This window comes from Cibotium barometz, chromosome 1 (assembly GCF_041138505.1).
Source record: "Cibotium barometz isolate CiBa-2024 chromosome 1, ASM4113850v1, whole genome shotgun sequence".
NCBI classification, from domain to species: domain Eukaryota; kingdom Viridiplantae; phylum Streptophyta; class Polypodiopsida; order Cyatheales; family Cibotiaceae; genus Cibotium; species Cibotium barometz.
Genome location: NC_141046.1, coordinates 19,759,292 through 19,775,682, shown reverse-complemented (window position 1 = coordinate 19,775,682; position 16,391 = coordinate 19,759,292). Strand labels below are relative to the sequence as shown.

The window sequence follows — 16,391 nt, the reverse complement described above, 5'->3', positions numbered from 1 at the left end:
TGCCTATGATTTAAGCAATTTCTATGATCTAAGGATGGAGAGCGTTCGAGGATACACTCCCTCGAGTCTAGATAATGCCATGGGTGTGAACACTCATCATACGTGTATCCCTAGTATCTGGGTGAACCCAAGGATGGAGCTTTGATTTCTACATAACGAAACTTTTATTTGTATAAGTTACTATATTTTATGAAGTAATAATTGTATAGATTCGAGTTTATAACATAAATTAGGTGAGTCTACATTTCAGATATCGTCAGATATATTTGGTGCGCTTGTAAGGAGAATTGAAGCCTGCTCGTAATAAACAAATCACGAAAAAAACATATTCACATTCTGGTGAGTATGTTTTTTGCCCTGCTTTCATTGAGAGTTGAACTCAAGACCTCCCGCTTACTAAACGGGTGCTCTAACCAACTGAGCTATGAAAGCTTGCTGTTCATTAGATGCCTATTTAAAAAATAAGAATTAAATGATAATATCACAAAAAATACATTAAAGCTTAAAATTTACCATGAATGTACCTTCTATCAACGAGCTCTAGTAATGGCCGTCCTACCCTATGTTGAGTTTGCCCACTCGGGCATCTACTGTGAGACTATTGGACATCTCCTATGGGAGAGTATGTTTGTTGCATGTGCAGCAGGGGGTAGGTAAGAGAACAAGAAATCCATCAGTGTTTACCATTGTTTTTCCCTTCAGGCGTGTCTCTTTATCTGGTGGGTGTGCCATTACAGGTCCGCCTACCGTACCGACTCATAGGAGATACTCAATGCTTCCGGACGTTATAAAATTTGGAAGCAGCCCTTCAAAAGCTCAGAAGTTACTTGAGACTGAGCAAAGACTAGAGATTTCATGAGACTAATCAATGGTTACAGGTTACTTTATAGGATACTTTTACTCTGTGAAGGCATTTAGGGGTTATAGTGGGGGAGCACATCAAGATTCATTTACTAGAGACTGGTCAATGATTACAGGTTACTTCATTTAGAGGTATAGTGGGGGAGCACATCAGGAATCATTTACTTGAGACTGGTCAATGATTACAGGTTACTTCATAAAGATACTTTTACTCTGTGAAGGCATTCAGGGGCTAAGTGGGGGAACACATCAAGAATCTAAACAAAAAACCAGTGTATGTATGAATGATTTAATGAGGCAACCTTATTGCACGTTGCATGCAATTTTGCTGCATTTTGCAGAAGGGTCTTGTTGACCAACAAAGACTTGAATAGAGCCTGGGTAGATGCTCACTTCATTTGCAATTCAAATGATTCCCTCTAAATTGCAGCAATTTCGCTGTTGAAGTAGGTTCTTGTTAATCCTGCCACACACTAGGTGTGTTAGAATCACTCTGTGACATGTGGCTCTTCTACAATGTTGTAAAAATATATGTAAAAAAGCAAATCCCATATTTATGCCTAGTAAAAGCTAATTACAATCACGCTTCTTCTACTCTCTTGAACATGAAGGCAAGTTAGTGAGTCAAACCCCATAAAAATACCAGTGAAACTGGCCTGGAGGCCTGACGCTAATGCATCCACAACATCATGTCCTGATGATTTTGATAGCTTTAAAACATTTAGAAGAAATGCAAAAGCTAGGGCATGAGATAATACTTGTACTCACACATCCACCAGCCTCCCAAGGAAAAAGGTGAACACGTAGCAGGCAGCCACAAGATCCCCTCCCTCATCATCACCCACCCAAACTCCATTGAGGCCAACTTCAAGTTTTACATTGAGTCAAAAAAAAACTGGATGATTGATGCATTGTCTGCGAGAAACTGCTTTAACCATGTAGGGGGATAATGGAAGTGTACAGGTAGTACATCAAAAAAACACCTTGGAGTCAAAAACCATGTGTACAGGCCACACCCATGGCAGTCAATGGTACAGATGACGAAAATCTCTTTCTTTTTAATTCCTTCTCCAGCAGGAACATATAACATACCATTACAAACTATGTAGCCTTTGGCCTCCAGCAAAAACACACAGTTCTGCCAAGACCTGTGCTTCCCGGCCACCTTCTAAGAAGAGCCACATAAAATGTGAAACACTTGCAGCCTGTTATAAAATTGACATGGTAAAGTCCTACTTAAACATCTAAGGTATGTCGATTGAAAAATGAATCTCTAGGACCAAACCACGATGTTGGTTTCGAATATCATGGAAGGGAGTACAGCATCTTCCATAGAAAGAAATCCTTAGCCATAAGGTACAAAGCCTTACATATGAGCCCGGATAGTGCTCTACAACTAAGCTCCCCCAACAACCACCCCCATCACCCCACCCTGCGCATGCCCCTGGGTGGGCCTGAGAAAACCTGGTGCCTGACACATTCATGGCATACACACCACACAAATGTAGGTATTTTACATTGCGACGTCCTCCAAATCGTCAGAATTCCATTAGTTGAAGGATTTACACAACCTCATAATGACTGCAGATGGATGGGCAGAATTACCCATCCATTCTCAACCCTATCATCAAATTACTTGACAGCTAGAAAGGGTAGGGCAGATGCATAAAGCCCTTAGAATGAGATTCCATCCAAAATTTCTGATGAGATTGTTTTTACGTGAAGATGGGCATGTAACATTGGTAGCCATGTAACAAGAAAGACTCATAGGTTCCACTTGTCATTCCTTGCTATGCACATCTTCAACAGGGCTTGGCTCAATAGCCATCCAAAGATGCCTTCATGTTTGTGAAATTACCCTCCACCAAAGCAAAATGTGGCAAGCGAAAAAAAAATTGCATTCCTCCCGCTAGCATTTAATGTGAGATCCACAATTTCTGCTAGATTAAATCTCCTGCTTTCGCCTGTGAGCTGTGGGACTAGGACCATCAATGATTCTGAAGGTACTCATGTTAGGTTTGTCACCTTTTGACTGCATCTCTTTGAACAGCTTCAGTGCCTCCTCATCATGGCCATTGAGTACACACGCCGATATGATGGCATTCCAAGTGGCCACCTCCAGTTCAACTAGGCTGCCAAACACAGCCTTTGCACCATCCAACATCCCACATTTGCCATACATGTTAATGAGGGCAATGGCCACAATAAAATCCATTTCAACCCCACTGCAAATAATGTGTTTATGAATTAGGAGACCCTCTGCAAGGGCTTTCATACTTGCACACACATCAAGAACCATAGAGAAGGTGAAGTTGTTTGGGTTGATACACTCTGTCTGCATTTGATAAAACAGCCGTAAAGCCTCCTTGTGTCGGTCATTGGCTGCATGTGCTACAATCATGGTACTCCATGTGATCACGTCCCTTTGCATCATTTTGCAAAACACAATGACAGCGTCGGGCAAACTTCGACATTTGCCGTACATGTTTATAAGAGCATTCTCTACAATAATGTCTGATTCAATATCATCAGAGACCATACACGCATGCATCTCATGGCCCTTGGAAAGTGCTATGAGGTTGCCACATGCATCAAGAGTGGCTAGGAAAGTTGCTCTACTGGGCTTGAGGCCTATAAGCTGCATGCGGTGAAACATGTCAAGAGCTTTTTTGTTGCATCCGTTCTTGACACATGCCGCGATCATGGCACTCCAAGACATAACATCATGCTGGGGTAGGTACTGGAATACTGCCCTTGCCGTGTCCAGACTCCTACATTGCCCATACATGTTGATTAGTGCAGTGCCCACGACAATGTTTGATGAGTAGCCACAATCAATAGTAGAGCAGTGTATCTTCACACCCTCAGCTAGTGCTTCAGCATGTGCACATGCATCTATGGCAGAAACAAAGGTGATCAAATCTGGGTTGAATCCCTGAGCCAACATGTCATGATAGTACTGCAGGGCATCCTCACCGTTCCCATCCTGTGCCAATGCTGAGATCATGGCATTCCATGATGCGACGTTTCGCTGCGGCATGTTGTCAAAGGCTATTTTTGCCTTGTTTAAATCACCATTTTTGGCGTAGGCATTGATCAAGATATTCGAAGAGTATATATTTGGAATGGGGATTCTATTAAACGCAGCTTCTGCAGCATCCATGGAGCCACAGTTTCCATACATCAAGATAAGGAGATTGCCTAAGTACCTGTCTGAGTCGTGGCCACAACTGACGATGTGGGCATGCACTTGTTCACCTGCAGCAAGGTCCATGGCATGGCTACATTCTTGCAACTCAAATGCTAAGCTATCCACATCCATGTCTGTTGCAAGACCCATCTGAGAGTTCAGCAAGTCTAGGGCACATTCTGATTCGTTGGAATCGCCCAAAAGGGTTTCTTGGACAAGAAGAGATGGTGTCTCTTCTGTCAATCCGACAGTCATCAGATAGCAATTGGTCAAAAACCTCCCGTTTTCTTCAGGTTTGACAGTGTGGAAATAGCCCAATTTGATCCTAGCGTGGAAATGTGCTCGCGATGTTTCAAATTGAAGCTTTTTTCCCGCCATAGCTCCTGGCTGGCTGGTTGTTGATGAAGGAGGACGGTAGTAAAGCTCCATAGATATAGCCATGGTGCACCATATACTCCTGCTGCAAGCAACGCAAGCCTATCTTTGTTGCTTGGGCTGAGTTGATGAAGAAATCCAAGCATGGCGCGTACATTCCAGAGGGTGACGAGGTAAAGATGAACGGAGGTGTGTCTCCTGCTCTCCATTTGTATCGTCTCCGACTTGGGCATCTAGCACCACATATCGTCCCATATCGTCCGTGGAGATAGATGCGGATCCACATTGCATATCAATTTTTGTTTTCCAGATTGGCATTATATTTGAAGCCCATTTTGGGCCTCAGGGTGGTCCACTTTAAAAACACACTAAACTTGGCTACTTATATATGAACACACCATGCTTGCCATACGTATCCACAAAACGAGTTTCTATAGCACTTGTTTTTCTTTGAAGCAAGCACCAACCTTGGCATACATATACATTTTTGGCCTTAGGGTTGTTGAGATATCGAGCTCTAGTGAGGCGGTGGACACTGATGACCCGCCTGGGGGATAGGCCCCGCACTTACACCACTGGCATGGTTGGTGAGATCTTGGGTGATATGCGGCCAGTGGGATGACAGGCTGTGTGACAGCCACTCTAGAGACTGGCATAGTTATAGCGCCAGCTCATTTAGTCGGGTTCACACTATAGAGAACCCGTGTATGTATTTGGTTGAGTACCTTTCATATTGTGTGTACTCTTATTCTTGTATATGGTGTGTTGAGTAGAGAAGAAGAAGATTTTCAGCCTCTCACCTTGTGTGTTCTCTATTAGGGTTTTGTGAGTGTGTGTGTGTGCTTGCAAGAGCTCAAGCTCTCTTCCCCCCTGCATCTTTTCATGGTATCAGAGCCTGGTTCGTGCTAAGGGCTGAGCTGCAAGCAAGAGAACCACAGGAAGCGGTACGAGGGTAAGAGCTTCAACTACTCTTCCCTATTGTGTTGGTGACTACACCCTTGTCGGGAGCTCTACGGGAGGCACCGGAAAACGATCTCCGATTGAGGAGCTTTCTTCGCGGGAGTGAAGCTATAGGGCAACTATACAGTCCTACGTCCTACGGACTGAATTTTCGGGCCAAAAACGCGTTTCGGGCGCATCTGGACCTCCGTTTTTCAGAAAGCAGGCGATTTCGAGCACTGCGGGTAAGTCATCGATTCTCTGCAGAACTCTGTTTTAAGAACTGCAGGAAGACAGATTGACTGTGCAGACACTGTGGGTGCTGCAAAGAGGTCTACAGTTGCCATTGGGTGTATGTATGCACATTGAAGTCACTGGTTGTGACATTTGAGAGTACTACAGTACCGCTGTGCAGAAAATACAGCATTTGTGCAGGAAAAACCAGAGTGCAGGTTCTGGTAAAATTGCGTGTTTGGCAAGATGTCTAATGATGGCATAACACAGATTGTGGCTGAGAAGCTTGACAAGAATAACTTCCATGCTTGGAGGTTCAGGTTGACGAATTTCCTGACGGGAAAAGGCTATTGGGACTACATAGAAGGTGAGCATGAAGAGGCACCGGAGATACCGGATATAAATCCGACTACTGCAGATGTGAAAGAGTTTAAAGACTGGAACCAAGGAGCCAGGAAGGTTATGTATTGGCTTTCCATTAGTATACAGGACACCATGATTGGGCACATTCAGGATGCCAAGTCCCCCAAGGAGGCGTGGGACACCTTGGTAAAGCTTTATGAAACAAATACCAAGGCACGCAAGATACAGTTGAAGAATGAACTTCATACTATGGAGAAAAAGAGCATGTCTGTGAATGACTATGCGCTGAAGATAAAGGGTATTGTGGAATCCCTTGCATCTATTGGTGTGTCAGTAGATGATGATGACAAGGTGGAAGTCTGTCTATGTGGTCTCGGGCCACAATACAAGGCGTTTAAGACATCTATTCAGACTCGGGAAAACATTCCCAACTTTACAGATTTGGTGTCCATGCTGATTATCGAAGAGAAGAACTTGGGTGAAGACCAACAGTCTTCACAAAGCAAAAACAGTTCAGAGCAACAGGCCTTCTACACGAGTTCAGGAAGAGGACGAGGTAGAGGAGGCCATGGATGCGGTCAAGGAGGTGGTCGAACAGGTAATCAGAATTATGGCCAACAGCAGCAACAACAACAGTAGTCCCAGAATCAACAACAACAACAACAACACGCAGGTGGAAGAGGCAAATTCAGAGGCAAGGGGAGTCAAAGAGGCCGTGGAAATTGGCAAAGGCAATATAATGATGCACGTGAATGCTATTATTGTGGTAAGCCTAGACATGTGCAGTCAGAATGTTATAAGAAGCAGGCTGACATGCAAAATGGGAAAGTGCAGCAAAACAACTATGCATCCTCAAGCAGAAATAATGAGGATAATGAAAGGTTGTTTGTTATGCAGCATGTTGTGAATGCCATGTCTGAAAATGTTGATGCAGCACAAAAAGATAATGTATGGTATGTGGATTTAGGCGCTTCGAACCACATGACGAGTCATGGGAAGTGATTCAAGGAGATGAAAAACCCGAAAAGACCAGGTTTTGTGGAAACAGGGGATGACACTGCTCATCCAATTGCCCACATTGGAGATGTGCCATTGTCTATGCAGGATGGCAAAGTGAAGTACCTTGCAGATGTACTTCATGTACCGAACATAACAAAGAATCTGGTTTCAGTTGGCCAGATGATTGAGCAGGGTTTGCAGGTTCGGTTTAACCCTGATGGGTGTTATGTTGAAGATTTTAAAGACAAGTGCAGGTTGGTTGCAAAAGGCAACAGAGTGGGCAGAATGTTTACATTGAATGTAGACATGCCTGAAATGAGTGCTGCGATGTTTGCAAATGGTTCAGGAGTTGTTGCAGACACAGACATATGGCATAAAAGAATTGGACATGTAAATGTGCAGAGATTGAAGTCTATGCAGACAAAAGGAATTGTGACAGGGCTGCCAAAATTTAAAGTGGAAGGTATGCAGAAAATATGTGAAGCATGCCAATTTGGGAAGCAAACAAAGCATGTGTTTCCACGTAACAGATATGTGAGCAGAAATGCACTAGATGTTGTGCATTCAGATGTATGGGGTCCTACGAAGACCGTGTCTATGGGAGGCTGCAGATACTATGTCACTTTCATTGATGACCACACAAGGAAAGTGTGGGTATATTTCATGAAAGAGAAGAGTGAGGTGTTCACTCACTTTCAGAATTTCAGAGTTTTGGTTGAAAAGCAAACAGGGAAATATGTAAAGTGCCTAAGGTCAGATGGAGGGGGAGAGTACTTCTCCAATGAGTTCTCTGAATTTTTGAAGAAGAATGGTATTCGGAGACAGTTTACATGCAGATACACTCCGCAGCAAAATGGAGTTGCTGAGCGAAAAAACAGGCACATTGCTGAGATTGCGCGAGCATTGATGGAAGAGAAGAATATGCCGCATTGCTATTGGGCTGAGGCTGTTTCTACAGCAGTATACATCATGAACAGGACTCCAACTGCAGCCATACATGATGTAACTCCAGAGGAGAGGTTTACTGGCAGAAAACCAGATTTATCTCATCTGAAAGTCTTTGGATGCATTGCATATGTGCATGTGCCAGATGAGCTGAGAACTAAGCTGGATCCGAAAGCTGAAAAATGTGTGTTTATTGGATATTCCCTTGAGCAAAAGGGATACAGGTGTTATAACCCTGCTACACGTGAGTTGAGGGTAAGCAGGGATGTTGTATTTGATGAGATGAGCAGCTAGTATGCTGCTGAAAAAGAAGCTGTTGGGGCTGATTTGAGTGGAAGTGTGGTTGCACAGAATGCAGGTCAGCAATCACAGTCTTTGAGTGGACCAGGAGAGTCCTCATCTAGTGGGTCTGTTGATAGACCATGGAGTGGCAGGCTGCGTCATAATACCAGCCCTGCAAATGTGATTACTACATCACGTAAAGGAAAAGAGAAAGTGGTTGAGCCCCTTGGTATGCCTGACATTTCTGCAGGGCATTCTCATGTTGATGGAGAGTCTAGTGGCTCAGATATGAGCCTTGATGAGGAGCTTGGGATCCCAGCTATGAGAACACCTGGTGTAAAGAAGGCTATGGAAGCCATGAATGAGAAGCTGCGAAGATCTGGGAGAGTGAGAAATCCTGTGCAGAGATTTACCTATGATGGTTATGTGGCACATCACTATGCATATATGGCAAAGGTTGTGCAGGTTGTTGAGCCCACATGCATTGATGAGGCTATTGGAAATGTGTGTTGGGAGAAAGCTATGGATGAGGAGATGGATGCACTATATGGAAATGAAACTTGGGATTTAGTGCAATTGCCAGAAGGCAAGAAAGCCATTGGATGCAAGTGGGTGTACAAAGTTAAACATAACAGTGATGGAAGCATAAACAGGTACAAGGCTAGATTGGTAGCCAAAGGATATGCGCAGACATATGGGATTGATTATGAGGAAACTTTCAGCCCAGTTGCCAAGATGGCAACGGTGAGAGTTGTGATAGCAGTGGCTGCGTCAAAGCAATGGTCTTTACATCAGATGGATGTAAAGAATGCATTCTTGCATGGGGATTTGCAAGAAGAGGTGTATATGTTGCAGCCACCTGGTTATGAGGATGTGAGTCACCCCGAGCATGTTTGCAGGTTGAAGAAAGCCTTGTATGGCTTAAAGCAAGCACCAAGAGCATGGTCTGACAAGATTTCTGAATATCTTGTCACTATTGGCTTTCATGTAGCCAATGCAGATTTCTCATTGTATGTGAGACATGGTGATAGAGGGGTTGTGCTTGTTGTCATCTATGTAGATGACTTGATCATTACGGGGGACCATGATGCAGAGATCTTTGATGTAAAGATCTTGCTAAGACAGAAGTTTGAGATGAAGGATCTGGGTGAGCTCAGATATTTCTTGGGCATTGAGGTGATTAGGTCACCACATGGTATTGGATTACTGCAGAGACAGTATGGCTTGGACATGTTGTCCAAGTATGGTATGACAGGCTGTAAGCCTATTTCTGTGCCATTGGATCAGAATGGCAAGTTGAGTGCAGATTCAGGAGAGATCTTGGAGGATCCTACTATGTACAGGAGCATAGTAGGAAGTTTGATCTACATGACGATCACCAGACCAGATTTGAGCTATGCTGTTGGGTTGGTGAGTCAGTTTATGCAGGTTCCACGGAAACCGCATTTGGATGCTGTGAGACGCATACTGAGGTATGTGAAGTCTACTTTACATTGTGGACTATTCTATGAGATTGGGACAGAGATATGTGTACATGGGTACACAGATGCTGATTGGGCTGGTAGTATTTCAGACAGAAGATCTACCAGTGGATTCATGTTTTCTTTGGGGAGTGCTGCTGTGACTTGGAGCAGCAAGAAGCAGCCTACGGTTGCTCTATCGAGTACGGAGGCCGAGTACAGAGGAGCTGCTATGGCAGCATGTGAGGTAGCTTTGGTTGAGAAAGCTACTCGCAGATTTGGATCTATCGGTGGATAGACAAGTTGTCATTTTCTGTGACAACATTAGTAGTATACAGTTGGCCAGGAACCCAGTCTTTCATGCTCGTACGAAGCACATAGAGGTCCACTACCACTTCATCAGAGAGAAGGTCTTGGCAGGAGACCTTGACCTTGTTTATGTCAGCACAGAGGATCAGGTAGCTGACATCTTCACCAAAGCATTGGGTACAGAGAAGCTCCGCAGATTCAGGGCTTCGCTTGGTGTACATGAGATGGAGTTGAGCTCGAGGGGGAGTGTTGAGATATCGAGCTCTAGTGAGGCGGTGGACACTGATGACCCGCCTGGGGGATAGGCCCCGCACTTACACCACTGGCATGGTTGGTGAGATCTTGGGTGATATGTGGCCAGTGGGATGACAGGCTGTGTGACAGCCACTCTAGAGACTGGCATAGTTATAGCGCCAGCTCATTTAGTCGGGTTCACACTATAGAGAACCCGTGTATGTATTTGGTTGAGTACCTTTCATATTGTGTGTACTCTTATTCTTGTATATGGTGTGTTGAGTGTTGAGTAGAGAAGAAGAAGATTTTCAGCCTCTCACCTTGTGTGTTCTCTATTAGGGTTTTGTGAGTGTGTGTGTGTGCTTGCAAGAGCTCAAGCTCTCTTCCCCCCTGCATCTTTTCAAGGGTCCACTTTAAAAACACACTAAATTTGGCTGCATACGTATCCACAAAACGAGTTTCTACAGCACTTATTTTTCTTTGAAGCACGCACAACCTTGGCATACATATACATCTAGCATTCCAACCCAATCTAGTGGTAACATACGTGGTATTGAGAAAACCAATTCACAACATGAATAAAATAAAGAAGGCTACAAATAGTGTCATATTAGTTGCCTTCTCACTTTCATTATGACTACATGATAGGATAACACAAAAGATAGAGTCTAGCCCAGAAACCAGTACAAAGCCAATAAAATCCTCTATCATCCACACCACAAAAAATGTCAAAGAGAGTGACAAAAAAAAAGTAGATTAATGCTCCATGCAAAACCATCGTCATTGACCTACACATAAATTGGCTCATAAGTTAACAGGAACCACACAATTTACTTCTCTTTACACCACTCTAACAAAATTGATGTGGCAAACTGTTAAAACAATCTTCAAGCAACTGGATTATCTCTCCTTGGAAGCCTATACTCCACGCCTCCAACTGTCCAAAAAATAGTTATAAGAGTTATTGAAAGAAACTTTTTTTAAGAAAATAAATGCTGCAAAGATAAAACCTTACAAAACTCATTTTGTGGATCAATTCTTTAGAAGAAGGGCGTTTGACAAGCTTGTAGATAGCAAATCAAAAAAATATGTATTATCCGGTGCCTATGCACCGAAAATCTAACTTATCAGACTTTTCATAGTTTACAAACATTACATGTACATGAAGCTGATCCATAATCATTCGCAATCTTAGATTGTAAATTCCAAGGAGCCCAAAGCTCCATGTAAGTATCTAGACGATATAAACCTAGCAATAATCTAAATTCGAAAAAATAAAAAAAATTTCTATTTCAAAAAAAACATATATCAATAAAATTTTAAATTTACAATTAAACGTAATAACTATATAAAAAGCAAGTTTTATACCGTAATGCACCTGTGCACTCTAATAGTTCGATCATTAGGGATGCGGTTGCTTGTTCTTCCCCAAGACAAGGGGTCTATAATTGAGCCATGAAGATTAAATAGATTATGGTAAACAATGATGACTATATTATAGCAAACATTGGGAGAAATACCTTCAATATCTTATCCATCACCATAAATAAATGAAAATGATCTCCTTGCCCACAAATATCCTAAGAAATGTTATCCATTATATTAAATATGGTACTACACTTCTCTAATCATTTACGCAAGATTTTGAGCTCTCTCTCTCTCTCAATTAAGTATTTCTAAATGAAAACAAAATAATAATGACACTCTAAATGAAAACAAGTCAAAAGCAAAACATTTGCTTATCCAAATGTTATAAAGACATTTGCTTATCCAAATGTTATAAAGACAAAGTAGAACTCACTGTGCCCCTTTAGCCATCTCAAGAATTTAAACCACCCCTTGAGCAGGAACTGGGACACTTCGTACTTGTGGGTCTGCATGGTAGCTTTACCTCAATGTCAACCATGTTATTCACACAATGTAAGTACATTTATATATATCAATTCAATATTACCGGCAATGGTAGCGGTGTGGGAGATAAATTGAAAGAAGTTTGCCATCTAACTCCTATTTAACTTCATCTCTTCACAACACAATAAAATAATTATCATTCTAAAATAAACATCAATAAACTTGAAGCATGCACATTTACTCAAAGACCACATAGATTGCACCTATCATATCTTTGCAAACATTCTCCTCCTAAATTCTTACTTGATTGATATAAAGATATATATAAATGTAGTCTCTGGCATTTGTAGGTTGTTGTATCAATAGCTCGTTCTCTTCCTCTTGGGCATAGATTACATTTACATTCTTCTGGATGCCATTTGCAATACCTCTTTGTGATAACATTGGCTGTGTAGACTTTGTTTATACTTTCAATGTTACTTTCGTGGTCCACAGTGTCTTTTACACAAACTTTCACTACATTTGATGATCTAACATGTGACATAGCAACATACAATTGTCCATATGTGAATACTTATGTGGCCAAATAAAGTTCCAACACACTCAATGTTTGTCCTTGGGACTTATTTATTTACATACCAAAAGCTAGCCTCACAAGAAATTGTCTCCTTCTCATGTAAAAAGGCAATTGAAGTATAGATGGTACAAAAGTTTTCATGTCAAAAGGAAATTGAAGCATAGATGGTACAAAATTTATCCTTGGAATAAAGACCCTATCTCCAATGTTTATACCTGCAATAATTTTTGCTTCTATCACTTTTGAGTGAAATTGCTTGCATATCAGTCCAATACCATTTCAAAGTCCCTGTCTCGCAAGTCCAAATTACGAAGCAAAATGATAGGAGTATTCATATTTAGAAGCAAGTGATGACTCGGAGGTAACCACCTCCTAAGTTCGAACTATTCAAGTACTCAATTGCATACAATATTCTGTCATGTGTAGAAGAAACAACCAAATCCGCACTGAGGTATTCTTTTTCAAGACCAGGTAATGCACTCAAGGCTAGTTCATTGATCTCATCGACCTCTTGATTTCGTAGTGCAAGAATAGCGCAGTCTTTGAAGAAGCATGCATAATCCTCCACTCTTTGAAGATCTTTGTACACCCATTCTACCAAACTCTGTAGAGGGAGTTCCCATGGACCAACCTTTGCTCTGGAATTACCACTCTACCTTGATTGTTTTGACTTTATATAGAGCCATCTCCAATTTGTAAAGTCCATTTGATAAATTCTTGTTATGTACCATCATAACCACTCTGAATGACCTCAATGTTTTGGGTAAGCGTTAAAACATTAACATATCTCTAAATATATGACTGGCACAACGTTGCATCAACAATATCGTCACATGATATCACCCTTTGCCACAAACATGTAAGATTTACTTAAAGTCACCACCAAAGAGCGTAATTTTCCCACCAGACACTCTATCACTTTGCATAATGTTTTTTACTGTCATATCCAATGCTTTATATGCATATCGATGCATCATTGGAGCCTCATCCAAAATGATCAATCTCGCAAGCTTCAACACCTCGGCCAATAAGATATTAACTTTAATACTACATGTGCTAGAAGCATTGAGAACCAATGGGATTTTGAAACGTAAGTGTGAAGTACGTTTATTTAAAGGTAACAATGCAGCTATTCCAAAAGATGCACATGACAAAGCAACTTGATTCTCTCCATGTAGTCAAGATAGCAAGACATTATAAAGATATGTTTTACCTCATCCATCAAGAAAAAAACACCACCATTATTCAAATAAACGGCCTTAAGGAGGATGGTATCAAATGCTCTTGATTTACAACTATTAAGAGTCCTTTTCATTGAAAGAGCCAAATCAGCCTATTGAATGGCATCAAACATTATCTCTTCCATCAACAAACCATTGTTGATTGTAGCAACACTTGATCTATCAGGAAGAGGCAACCCTTAAAAATCATGTAGATGTTTTTTATATTATTGTAGGAGGTCTTGCATGTGTAACAAAGCTTGATTCTTAGCTACAGAATGACAAACACCAACTTTAGCACGCCTTCTCTGCAACCCATGAAAAAAATCATCTGAAAGTTTAGTAACGAATTTATTCCAAAGCCGTTCGGAAGACATAGGCTCACAAAATATCAAAATAATGACAAAAGGTTGATGGAGTTGAAATCTTGTTTTCTAAAATGCAGCGATGATTTGCAGCCTTTATACACTATGAGTAACATGCGTAAGTAGTATTGCTTGCCTGCACTCGGGCGGCTAACATTATACATATGTCCAATAATATAACCCCTTTTTCTTTTAGTCCATGATCAAGAAGCTGTATTCCAAACCCACTTGAAAGGGAAATCAACATATAGCAAGTTATTTGCATTTGCATGCAAAATTGATTAGCTTTGAACTAGTGAGAGTAGTTCTTTGGTTTCTATCATGACTAATTACATCACACAAATCATCATGGTCATTGAATATAACATGATTTTGCATCCAAAGATGAATATGAAATCTTTGTATATCTGGCTTTTCATCATGCAAATCATATTAGTATAAGCGCCAACATGCCTCTGACGACGCAGACACATACCATGCATCCAAATATTGACTAACCTCATCAATAAACCCATTTGTAATTACATCACACAAATCATCAGGGTCATTGAACATAACATGATTTTACATTGGAAGATGAACATGAAACCTTTGTATATCTAGCTTTTCATCATGCAAATCATATTGGTATAAGTGCCAACATGCCTTTGAACACAGACACGTACCGTGCATCTAGATATTGCCTAACCTCATCAATAAACCCATTTATATCTTACAACTCTATAGTAGCTCTATCATGTCCTTTGTATACATACTTATACAAATATTTCACAGCTGTAATTGTAAAGCATACTTCTATGCTAATATGGGATTTGTATCTCATAGAGAGAAAAGGGTTATATGGAACAACCCATCAACTATCCACTCTATGATCCTTTACTTGTATGAAACTACCATCTTCTCGTCCGCAGGTAAGTTAGATACCCATTGTCATCAACAATAGTGGTATGAGAAAACTTTCAAGGATAACAATGCTTGCAAATCCCATCAACCATGCAAGGAGAGTACATATTTAGTTTCCCACATGGCTAACTTTTAGCAAAAATCATAGACCCTATGAAAAGAATATATTAGGCTTAAAGTTATATAAGCATAAGAAAAGAAAGGCAAGGTTGGGGGACTCATGCAAATCTACAAATTGGCTATGTGAAAAACTCACATTTATGACTTTGTGTGCAAGGTTGGGGACTTAAGCAAAAAATAAGGTTTTGCACAATATGGAGAAGAGATAAAATACTAGGTTTCCAATCTGTGTAAGACTAGTTTGGACTCAATTTTTTTAGAAAGCACAAAACTAGGTTTTGAACTAGTTTGCACGAAATACTATTTCGAGGAGAGAGAAAAAAACACTATTTTGAACTAGTTTGCACGAAACACTATTTTGGGGAGGAATTATTAAAAAAAAAACTTTAGAGACTGGTCTATAACATGGTGCGGATAGCAAGTTTCAATATAGGACTTCAATATAAGACCTACTCTTTTACAATGATCCTTTTCTCACTATGATGGAAAAGTCAAATTCGAAAAGAACGAGCAACCATCTGGTGATCCGCTTGTTACACAAGGCACCAAGTATAGCAATGCTGGATAGTTAATAAAGAATATAATTTTGTTAGCTTGTTTGTACTTTTTTACAACAACATACACCATGGCTAAAGTTCCTCTCTATGTAGTGATATAGTTACACTAAGTATTATCGAATTGAATGACTAGCAAAGCACATAGAGAGAGAGAGAGAGAGAGAGAGAGAGAGAGAATGTTGAGCATACCTACCTCTCAAACTAATTAACCATTAACTTAATTAAATACAAAATTTAGAATGACAAAAAAGCCAGCACCAATAGCATACCACTTGTAGTGGGGGTGGGGGGTGGGGGGGAAGAGAGTCTCCCCAAGACCCACCCAACTCCCCCTTAGTAACTTCTATTACCAAGTAGTATTTATAAATATAATCTCGTGGATGTTGAAAAGATGCAGGGGGGAAGAGAGCTTGAGCTCTTGCAAGCACACACACACTCACAAAACCCTAATAGAGAACACAAGGTGAGAGGCTGGAAATCTTCTTCTTGTTCACTCAACACTCAACACACCATATACAAGATAAGAGTACACATAATATGGAAAGTACTCAACCAATACATACATGGGTTCTCTATAGTGTGAACCCAACTAAATGAGCTGGCGCTA

At 41.0% G+C, this 16,391-nt stretch overlaps 1 protein-coding gene and 1 non-coding gene across 2 annotated transcripts; both read right to left on the bottom strand.

Annotated features, from left to right (window-relative positions):
* Positions 1-358: 358 nt before the first annotated feature.
* Positions 359-432, bottom strand: TRNAT-AGU (transfer RNA threonine (anticodon AGU)). The gene has a single exon. It is a non-coding gene; the product is annotated as a tRNA-Thr (tRNA).
* Positions 433-1,393: 961 nt separating this feature from the next.
* LOC147641700 (pentatricopeptide repeat-containing protein At2g13600-like) lies at positions 1,394-4,673 on the bottom strand. The gene has a single exon (XM_086798616.1). The coding sequence runs from the start codon at positions 4,490-4,492 to the stop codon at positions 2,807-2,809; it is 1,686 nt and encodes a 561-aa protein (XP_086654742.1). The 5' UTR covers positions 4,493-4,673; the 3' UTR covers positions 1,394-2,806.
* Between the last annotated feature and the right edge of the window lie 11,718 nt (positions 4,674-16,391).